Genomic DNA, 11,533 nt, shown 5'->3' with positions numbered 1-11,533 from the left:
CTTACGGTTGCAACTGCTGTTTATTTGTTTGAATTACTCTTTTTGTTTGTTTTACTCTTTAACTCCTACATTAAAGTGATGAACACAACAATAAATCAATTATTATAATCCAATAATATATACACGTCAATATGAAATGTGCAGTTCTGCAGAATGACTTACTTTTGCTACTTAAATTAGAATTTGATTTTTTTGTACATTTCTTCAGTAGCTTAACATTTTGCGCGAAGGACTTTTAGGCCTACTAGTATTAATACACTGTGATATTTATACTTTTACCCTTCAACATATCATTTAAAGCCTTTTAAAATAAATCATAATGGAGGTGCGATAATATTTGGTGCAAGTCAGAACGTATCATGTTCCACTCATGGTTGTGATTTGTCCGACAGCCCCTGAATGCGTCAGGGACCGATGCGGACCAATAGCGTGCGAGCTCCCGCTGAGGAAAAAAAAACGCTCCGTTAAAAAAAGAGACGAGGAGCGAAGCGGAGGGTAGAAACTCAGCGGCACCGGGGCCAGCGTCTTCAATAAGGCATCTCAGAAAAGTCAACGAGAGCGCAAATATCCAGCTCCAGCTACTGAGCAAACAGGCTCTGTGTTATCAAGCAGTGAGCCGCAGACCAGCAGCGCAGATGGTGAGTGCTTTTTGTCTGCAGCCTCCTCTCCCTCCGCGCTGCCTGTCTGCTGAGACGAGGTGATGATGTCCGTCTTTAGCGAAGCAGCAGCCGGCTCGTTTTGTGAGCCACGGTATGAATGTGGAGCTCAAATGTGGTATTTAGGTATTTAGCTTTCTGTTTTAAGTTAAAACGACATTTCACAGCCTAATACGCCGAGGGCTAACACCGCTGCTTCTTGTAGCGCCTGTTAGGTGGCTAGCTCGGGAAGCTAATTAATATCAACAATGTGATTTAAATAGCACATTTAACAAACACGAGTAGCTTTACTTCTACCAGGTAACTCATCTAATTCATCCCCTTTAACAGCCGATGTGTAAATCGATATGTGGTGCTGAATTATGTGTTGTGGTTTTAAATGAATGTCTTTTCTTTCTTACAAATATGTAAACAGCTGTTGTAACATAGAGTCCAAGCCTGTTTTGTTTTTGTTATATGAAGATCTGTAGTAACCCTGTAGTAAAAAAAAGTCCATCCAGTCAAACAGGGACTGTAAAAGGTATTTACAGATGAGTTAACCCTGGACACCCTTAACAAATGAAAGTTGAAGTACATAAGCTGGGATGTTTACTGCACCATCTGATCAAAAGGTATTTCCATGTTGGAAAATGAGCACCCTGGTTTAACATATCTTGTTACACATGGTAATAATAGTATTTTTGCTTAATATCTGTGTGCAGGTACCAAGCACACACGTGGATAAAGCGTTTACATGGCACAGCGTTACATGGCACAGTTTGTTTTCAAGGATATTTAAGTATTAGGGTGTTGTTCAGGTTTCGTTGAATGGTGGGTTGTTTTCATGTGCAAGGTTCATTTGTAATATCTGATCACAACCACATCGAATGATCAAATGCAACTGAAACTAAATGCTTTGCAAAATGACCACTGCAGAGTCTGAACGCACCTTCAGCAGTGCAGTTGGGAGCTGAGTAAAACTGAATGAATGAATGAATGAATGAATGAATGGCTGGATTTTCAGTATTACACTAAAACTCTAAACAGATTTTTCTACCGTGTTTGTCTTGTCACTCATCGTGCTGTGGTCTGGTCAACTACTTTGTCCAGGCAACCACATCTACAACAATCTGTCATCATAGCTCCGGCATATGGCAACAAGGCTTAAGTTAGTGTATGTTCATTTTCATTTATTGCCCTTGCCAGTGGGCCGCGTGGCTGTAATTTCAGAGTTGTCAGTACAGATTGATAGTCTGCTCTGATGGCAGGTTTACATCAGTGCTCTGGTGGATTTTAGAGCCTGTTGTTGCAATGTGACTTAAATAAATCATGCCCATATAAATAAAGCATACTGTGTAAATCTGCAAAGTGAAGACTAACAACAATTATGTTCTTTGACCATATGCTCTTCTGTGCAACAATTACCAGCACAAAAACCTGATTTGTTGGGCATGTCATACATTGGGAGGAGGGGTGTTTGCCTGCTGTCAGATGTACAGAACAGTTGCTAGCGAAGCTAAACCACAGAGTTGAGAGAAAATGTGGTCAGAGAAATAGCTGAAGCTAGTTGCATACCTGTCCTTTTGTGTCTCATGCATATGTGGATGGGCTTTGGAAATGATTTCCATCCAATCCAATTTTTATGGATGAATGGCTAGTTTCATCCTTGAAATACTGTTTCATGATGTGTGCTGCCCATGAACGTCATGTTTTTGCAAACCAAATCACTTATACAAAGAAGTAAGTATTTTGTAGTGATCAGACAGATTTGTAAAAGTGAAAGGGTGCACCTCAGAAACTGTAACATGGCTGATTTTCACCTTGCCTCTCCCCCTCTGGGGAATAGTCACTTCAGACTGTAAATCTGGATTGACATAATCCTGGCTCACATATTCAACTCAAAGACATGACACATTCCTTTAACTTTGTTTTGTCTTATTTCATCTTCCTAACATGGTTCACTGCAGTCTATAGACACCTCACACAGATGGTTTGTAATAAAGGTGGTGATAAAACAGCAATATACCAGTTTCAGTAAGAGGATTCATTTCCTGTCTGTTGACCTTCTCTGTCCATGGGGAAGGAGCCTTCAGGGTGTGAAGGAAATTCGCTCGAATGGCAGAGCAGATATTTGCGTATGAGATGTTTTTGTTTTTTTTGTTTTTTTTAACCAAAACGGGATCGGACATGTCTTAAATTCCAGTCCTAGAGGAGCATTTGGTTTTGAAACGTTCCCTCTTCTCCAGTTCGTGATAGCATCTGACCAGTTGTGACACTCAGCTGAGGCTGCTTCTTCACAGTTTGCAGTGAGCTCGCAGGCAGAAGGGAGCGACCTCTCAGTCTCACATTGTCAGGTCAACACAGGCTTTAGGTCTTCAACACATTCTTCTTTTAAGACAGCATGAACAGACCAGCTGCTGCAGCATACCATCAACAACCACAGCATTAATTATACCATACATTTCATAGACGGAGGCTATTCAAAGTGCAGAGGCAGGCATCATAATACAAAACCTATGGTCATATGAGCAAAAGTTGCTGACTATGTTTTAAGTAGTGAGTGAAAAAGAGAAAAATCAGTATCACTTTTCTACATGTGAAAGTGCACCCTACTTCTCAGAAGTGATACATGCAAATGATGTATGGTAAAATGTATGTGTGTGTGTGTGTGTGTGTTTACGACTGAAAGCCTTCAGTTCTTCCTTGAATCAACTAAACCATATAGAATAAGAAAACTGAAATACTAAAACAGCACGTTTCATTAAATTTGTTGATTCAAACACTTTTATATCACTTTTCACTGAATAGCTTTGAGTTTTTGACTGTTAACCAGACAAAAGAAAGAAGACATCTGAATGCGTCATCTTGTAATCTGGGAAATTTTACCTGTAGAATTTATGTCTCTGCACTTTTTTATGGTAAATGGTTAGTTCAATTGCTACTTGCAGCTCTACATTCCCTGTCAGACTGGAATTGAAAAAGACAAGTGTCCATCAGCTGAGGAAGGAGACAAGAGACATTGTGTGTCCTGTGCCTTCACAAAAGGGCAAAATGCCCCGTCATTTTTTCATTGCATACAGGAACTTCAAAAGCAGAAGAGAAGTAGTAGGTGACCAAATGCCCACACCCTCTCCCAGATTTGTTTACTCTGCAGACTGGTGGTTCATATCATCTGTCTCATCCTACCTTCAGAAGTTTCTCCAGCAAAGTTTCGAAATGTCACATTTAGTTAAAACAAATTTTTCCATAACAGGGAAGTTTTTTTTTTTTTTTTTTTTTTTTTTTTATGCATTTGCCAGTCTTGAGTATTGCTTTCTCCTCTCAGTCATCTTCTCCACATAACTTTTTTGGTCTCTTGGTGTTCAGAGTTGTTGAGGGGGAGTTTATCTGTCTTCCCTTCAGCTGCTGTGTTAGTTGCTGGATCAGTGTGAGGGATTGTAGCTCCAGAAAGTGAAATATATTATGTGGCTAGTGCTGGAGTGGTGATGTTGTTTGTTCTGGATAGTTTAACGTCAGACTGCTGGATAACTAATGGTCATGCTTTTATTAACACGGTTTCATCTGAAGATGAGCTGATTCACATTTGTTCCTTTTTTTGTTTTACTTGGTTAAACAATGATCACACTTCTAAAAATAAACAGAGTTTAAGTCTTGTTACGGATTAATGCCTTCCCTTCTAGGGGTCTGTAGCTGTGAACCGTGCACCACTGTGTCTATTCAGTGAGGTTTAAGTGTGAATCAGGGGGGAGTTTGTCTTGTTGTGCTCTTCCCATTACCACTACAAAGAAAAGAAGAGGTACTTCTTTACATTTGAATTCCTCTTAAACATATTCACATTTCACTCTGGTAATATTCTTTAGAGTTGTTGTAGCTTTTCTAAACAATGAGACTGGGATCTGCTTTGCAGTTTTGCAGGCAACTTCCTTAACAGACTCGCACACATTTTTTTTAGGGTGCAGGCTTTGTAAACATTACGGCATCCTCAAATTCTTTCCCTTTAAGGACAGTCATGGGATCATTTAACTCTCCTGTCAAATTGGTTGGTCTGCAACCTGGAGGGAAAGTAGTGGAACTTGTGACTGTAGCCTGTTGGATATTAAAGGCTGGACTGGTGGAATGGCAAACCTGGCTCTGTCAAAAGGTAAAAATCCATCTACCAGCGCCTGTAAAGCTCACTGACTTTTGCATTATTTGTATTGTATGATATTTGCATCCCATTTGTTTAATGTTTTCCCCCTGTTTTGATACAAGCATAAGATAAACGGCCACTGGCTGTGGTTTCATAGTCATCAGTGGTATCCATCTTTTCATCTGTCAGCAAGAAGTGAGTATCCGTATTTACCCAACACATTCAAAGAGAGAAGGTGAATCCAGCATAGTCACGCCAAACTTTTGGCCGTTTGTAACGTGAACACAGAAACACACACACAGGCAGACATGTGCAGGTGTGATTAAAACTGAAGCGAGGACTCTGTGAGGGATTGATGCTGTGAGGTAAGAGCTGAAGCTCTGTTGCAAGACGATTTCATTAGCTCTATGAAAGTGGTCATTGTTGGGTAAGATACTACACTCCAGCTGGCTCTAGCTTTGCACACACTGATAAATTACATTTCTTCACAGTTAAAACAGTGTTGGGCCAAGCAGAACTAATGAATTACGCTACAAACCTTCTTGGTGTTCAGTGTAAACATGGGTGCCTCTTAATTTCTTGCAAAAACTTCTATTTTTTTTTATTAGTCAGGAGTGCTTTGTGTTAATCTGTGAGCTGTGTGGCTCTGAACAGTTGTAGTTTAATCACATTTAAAGGGACAGAAATCAGTTAGGAGTTTAGGTGTTACTCTCCATGTTGGTCCTCTGCAGACTGAGGAAGCCACATGTCATAACAACTTCCTGCCCACAGTCGTACTGTTTAGTGGCAATCGCGACTCATGTACATATAAGGCAAAAGGAGGCAAGATGGCACAAGCTATTCTGAAGTCTACCACCATATCTCCCTATGTGTGTCTGGAATGCATGTCTAACCCCCAAACATGGTAACTTATCTTGCTACGTTGTTTATACAAGTAAACATTAAAACACTGGCAATTCTGTGCCTTCACTCAGATCCTGTTTCCTTTTTTGGCTAAAAAAATGATTTTTTTATACTCAGATTAATTCCTTATTGGCCCTGTTTTCACGCTCATACAGCTTAACAGTGAAGAAAAATTATCTACAAATGTGCTGTCAGAACTTCACACATTTAAACTTGAGTTTTCCATAGTGTTAAGAAAATGAGAAGGTCAAAGTCATGTTGGCTCAGCGATTGTACTGCAGCAACAGGAAGTGGTCTAGCATGCAGTTTGCTAGATAACAAGCAAAGTGTAAGCCGGTAACAGTAACATCAGCTGTGCTCAGGAGGGATCAGGGATACAGAGGAGACGGCTGAGTGCTGGAATATGATTGCATCTACAGGAAGCTGCATGGACTCAATGTTAATGAGACAAGAGTTTCTGAAACAAGTTGTCCTGTTCTCATAAGTGCAGACACTACCCCTGCTGTTCCTCCTACAGTGTTGTTGAATGGTGCAACAAGGTCAGAAATAGCATACAAATGACAAAAGAGGCAACATTCATGCTGTTTTACACTCTTAATTGCTACAAATAAACACAACTGATTACAAATATGGAAAGTTAATATAACATTACACACACTGTGAGAACATATTATGTCAAAGATATTATAATGCAGTTTAAACTATAGTAGCCATGACGTCAATATCTATGATCGTATTAGTTTGGACCAGTTTTGCACATCAGTGAGCAGGATGGCTTTGTCAGCATGAATTATTGTGAGGGTCAAAGATGTTTTTTGAGTTTTAATTTGCCTTTTTAATGAAAGATTAATTCAGTGTCAGATACAGCCTGGAAAACAATCTACAATCTGACATTACCAACAAGTTAAACTGAGGCTTTACAGCAATATTGGATCATTTTTATTAGGTTTTTGTATCAGTGTGAAGAAGTGGTTTGATTTTGAAGATGTTTATTTCATTGTATTAATCCAAAAGACATAAATTTCCAACAAATTTATAAATTTAAATGTATTGTGGTAGAATAATTTATTAGCTCCTGCCTCATGTATAGAGGCTCTTATTTCAGCCACTTTTTTCAGTTTCCGGAAAATGGATGCATATACTTCATGCTATCATTTCGATCACAAGGCCGGCAAAGCACGAAACTTTGTAGGTCAGAGATCATTGACCTGTAAAAATGGAGATCAGCACTTGTGTGTGATGCCAAAGAGCTCTCCCTCTTTGCAATTCTGGTGGCAGCTCCTGAAGCCTCACGTCCACCCCTTACTTCAGCTTCAGCCAAACTGCCTTACATAACAGGGCTTTAGCAAAATCTGCAGTGGACTTTTCCCTCGCATAAACAGAGAGTGCCCCTCTTCGCAGCAACACTGCATGTGTCTGAATGTCGCTCTGTTTATGATCTACTTGTTTTACCTGTTAGTCTTGTGTAAAGATGCGGTCGTACTCGTGGCCACTGGGAACGTGCTGCCTTACTCCAGAGGGCAGATACAATCATCACTGCTGTGTAACGTGAGATGGTGAAAGCTTTTTAAATGCCCCTGTCATCGCTGCACTGTAATTACGTGATAAAACATGGACACATACAGTGTGCAGAGAAACGTGGAGACCTGCGTTAACTGAAAGCCAGAGGATTAAAGAGTAAAGAAATGCTTCATTACATGCGTGGATTACAAGACTGAAAAATCCGAAGTAATTTCAAAGACAGGCAGGATAGGTATCACTTGTGTTGTTTCACTGAGAAATCTTGTAGATTTCACTTAAAATTACCTAGTGAAGTTTCTTAACTGGAAGGCTGGTTCTAAGGTGCTCTGCTATGCTGAGGCCAGAGCGTCCCACAGCTTGGCTCAAATGACCAAACAGAAGGCACCTGATCCTCTCCCAGGGGTGCGAAGGGACAGATGGAACAAACAGAAAGAGGGGGCGAATAAGAGCTGAAACTGACAATACTAACCCACTGGTAAAAGTAATAAAAATGGCAGAAGAAAATATCCAGTGAAGTAAGGTTAGATATCTAGTGCTGATTTCAGCTAATCATTGTTGTGTAACAGCAGCCTGTGCACACATTTAGTCACATTTGTTTAAAGTTTCTTTGTTTTCCCAGGACACCCGAGGCCCCACTGAAGAGAAACCTGTTCAGCGATCTAAGGTAAACATAAATCATCTTTTCTTTCTCATCCCTCACTCACAGGCGTCGGTTCATGTGTGTATGTGTCACTCATGCCCCACTTCATTTTCAGTAGTCTTTGATCTCAGTAGAGAGCAGAGGAAGTCTTTCCTGTAAATGTGAAGCTTTCATCTTACTAAAGATCAGGCACTAGAGTGCTAGCTGTTTGTGTGTCTGGTAGTAAAACGGCTTATCTGTGTGCTCAGTCCTTCAGCTTTCAGACTCAAAAGGAAGTGTGTTCATCATGTGAGAAGACGGTCTACCCAATGGAAAGATTGGTTGCCAATAACTTGGTCTTCCATTCAACATGCTTCTGCTGCAAGCATTGCAATGCGAAACTCAGGTGACTCTACTAATACTATGCAGTTTACTGTGAGTGTTTATTTTTTCTTCTCTTGACTCCCTTGGCTCGAATGTTAACAGTTCATTGCTTCCTTTCTAACAGCCTTGGCACCTTCGCAGCTCTTCAGGGTGAATTTTACTGCAAACCCCACTACCAGCAGCTGTTCAAGAGCAAAGGCAACTACGACGAGGGCTTCGGACGGAAACAGCACAAAGAGCGCTGGACCTCCAAGGAGCCAGAAAATATAACAAAGACAGCATAATCAAGTCTGCCGGCGTCCTGTCACATCCCAGCCCTGCCTCTTCCTTTGCCTAACACCTCCAACAAATCACGATGAACACATGCCTCATATGCTGGGGCTCTGTTAAATCACCCACGCACTCACTTGCTTTTTAAATGCTATCAGCATAGACACATGCACAAGCAGCTAGGAAATGACTGGCCAGTTGTAGTCCATACCACTTACAAATGAATTTTTGCAACACATTTTGGGTTTGATTTTATTTGCTAGTAGCATTTTCTTAATTTTATTTTCCAGTTTTCTTTTTGGAATTGACAGTTGATTGTGACCAAAAGCCTTCTCTGGTATGGGGAGTGTAATAATAATAGTTTTTTTTTTTTGTTTTGTTTTATTTTATTTTTTATTCTTTTAAAAATAATTTGCACCCTTTCATTTTTGGAATAAAAGAAACTGTATGCTCAGGCAAACATATCAGAAGGGTTACAGAGCATCCATGTTTTGCAGCAGAGCATACACTCAGGTCAGTTGTCATCCAAGGATTAAAAAAAAAAATACATACTGTGTTTCACTCATATTAACAGAATCAAAATGTAAGTAATAGTCCTCAGTATTGTGACTCTGCTGTCAGTGGCAATTTTGTCAGTTTGTCAGGTTTCATAAATTTGAGGGACAAACAGGGTACTGTAAAATAATCGCACACATCAGCAACAGCTCACCTCTGGTCTTCTCATTGTTGTGTTTAGATTTATTGTCCATGTCTTTCTGTTGTTTGAGTCTTAACCTTGTTTGTTGTATGAGTGGGTCTTAATAGCCTTATCTTATGATTGAATTGATCTTTTGTGTTGTGAATGATTTTGTTTGTCTTCATCGTTGCATAGCAAATCACTTTTTAAAGTTTTTAGAAGCACTTGAGTTGGGAATCGATTGATGTCCCGGCATCAAGTCGATCCCCTCTGAGCTTTTTAAAATTTAATGTTGTCTCAGATTGTGTTTTGTATACTATCTGTACATAGAGCTGTAGTATGTGAGTAGTGAACATCCCCCACCTTACTGTACTCTCGTCTCACACACACGACCACACCAGACACAATGTTGATATTCACAGGCAAGCTGAGGCCTTGTCTCGAAACATCCTTCGGTCTTGTATGAAATCGTTTGAGGGAAGCTACAAATGTTTGGTTAACTTGATTAATGTACTTACACTTCTGTGCCACAAATATGGGACAGACAGAGATACTGCCTTGAGGGACACTACCGGTTTTGTTCCTTTGTCATTTCACACTTGTCACTGGCATGTGTTATGATGTTCCCCTGCGGTATTTGAGTATGTTCATGAAACTGGACAGTTTTTTATGGGAGCACAGCCAGATCCAATCCAATCACAGAGTCTTAAACATACATTGTTATTTGTTGCCCATCCAATAAGCATGGATAGGTTTACTTTTTAAACAAATGCATTCCTGTTCTTGTCTCCTGTCTTATTAGCTAAAGACATGATAGTACTGGGACTTGTTTTTTAATATTGACTTTACAGTAGGTGGCTGATGAAGGGTTTACAGTATTGGTTCCCTGACATGCTCCTGCGTGATGCATGCAAAACCCAGTGCAGAGCACCCCCTGCTGGGGAAAGTTGTCACAGTATCCAGTGTGAGAGTCTTTGAAAGCCTTTGTCCTTTGATTGCTAAACACCTCCTGTATTTGAAAGTTTTGAATACGTTGCCTCCGTCTGCAGCTCAGCTGCTGAACTACAGCCACTTTCAATCTTATTTAATTGCAACACCTAAGAAAGAAATAACACAATAGGACAAGATTTTTGCATCTATATTTCATTCTATTCAAAGAATGAGTCTAAAGCCATTCAGATATCTCATTTAGATAATGCCTGAATACCACTGAGACTGACTGATACTTGAATGAGAAAGTGACTAAAGGTTTACTGTGAAGTTGAACATGCTGTGCAGAATAGAAAGCTAAAGTTAACAGATGGATATTTGCTACTTTTTTTAAAAGAGAAGCCTTAGAAATAAATATCTGACCTTATTTCTTTTTCAAAAAAAGACTTTTAGCGCACAGATCTTTACAAAGAAATCTCCTGATCATGCCTTTTCAAAAACAAACCTGCTTACTTTTTAAGTCAATTCATTCACTCAGTTAGAAGCCATTTTTAATCCATGTGTAATATACAATAATTCCAATTATATTGTATGTGACAATGTATATTTGCTCTTTTTTTTTTATTATTTTAAAATGGTCCTTTGGGTCATCGAGAATGCTTTAAAATCAAGAGTATTGTATATGCTGTCTATGTCATTTTCTGTTAGCAGTTCGCCAAGGTACAACTGCAGCATCTGTGAATTCAATTGAAGTGTAACAGAGCAGACAAGGTACACTTTACACTGGTGCCAAGAGGCTCAGGTGAATGACATTGCGTTTTAACGTCTTAAATGTTAAATCTGTGAGTCATTTTATTTGTGTGGTGAACTTGACGTGGACTTAAACTTTTCAGTGCTGTTGTGAGAGACATTTTAAATGTATGCATATTTGAAAAAAAAAAAAAAAGTACTCTGTATTAACAGATTTGACCTGTGGATTGAGGTGGCCTTACAGCAAAAGGACACTTGGACTGTTTGCAGTCTTTCTCCTCTGATCCCCCTTTTCTCTCTACTAGTTGTGACATGGAACATTTTAAAATGTTAGTTCCCCCACTTGTCACGCCAATACACACAATCATTTTGTGCATTTTCTTTCGTGTTCTTTTTTTTTACATGCTTTTGGAGAAAAACTAAATAAAAATGCTGGTGTTGACTTAAGGCAGTTGTCTTAGTGTGTGATGTAACTCATGCTAAATCCAGTTTATGGCTAGATCAAATTTAAAATCTGTTTATGAAGGGCAGATGTTTTGACATTTCTGGGTGGGGTGGGGTGGGGTTACATGAATAGTTTTAGTGTTGTTTAAGTGGTTGTATACAATCTGAAACTTATATGAATCTAGTAAATTAACGTAGTTCAGTAAAAAATAAAATGTATTTCCGTCTGAAATGTAATGAAATACTTGTTGCGTTGCATTAAAAGTACGTAG

At 39.4% G+C, this 11,533-nt stretch overlaps 1 protein-coding gene across 1 annotated transcript; it reads left to right on the top strand.

Annotated features, from left to right (window-relative positions):
• Positions 1-457: 457 nt before the first annotated feature.
• On the top strand, positions 458-11,264 carry limd2 (LIM domain containing 2). Its single transcript, XM_026324723.1, has 4 exons — positions 458-638; positions 7,808-7,852; positions 8,077-8,213; positions 8,316-11,264. Exons 1-4 carry the CDS (start codon positions 636-638, stop codon positions 8,473-8,475), a joined length of 345 nt encoding a protein of 114 aa, XP_026180508.1. The 5' UTR covers positions 458-635; the 3' UTR covers positions 8,476-11,264.
• Positions 11,265-11,533: the final 269 nt, after the last annotated feature.

Source organism: Mastacembelus armatus, chromosome 8 (genome assembly GCF_900324485.2).
Source record: "Mastacembelus armatus chromosome 8, fMasArm1.2, whole genome shotgun sequence".
NCBI lineage: Eukaryota > Metazoa > Chordata > Actinopteri > Synbranchiformes > Mastacembelidae > Mastacembelus > Mastacembelus armatus.
Note: the sequence above shows the minus strand (reverse complement) of the source record. Positions and strands in the feature narration are given on the sequence as shown.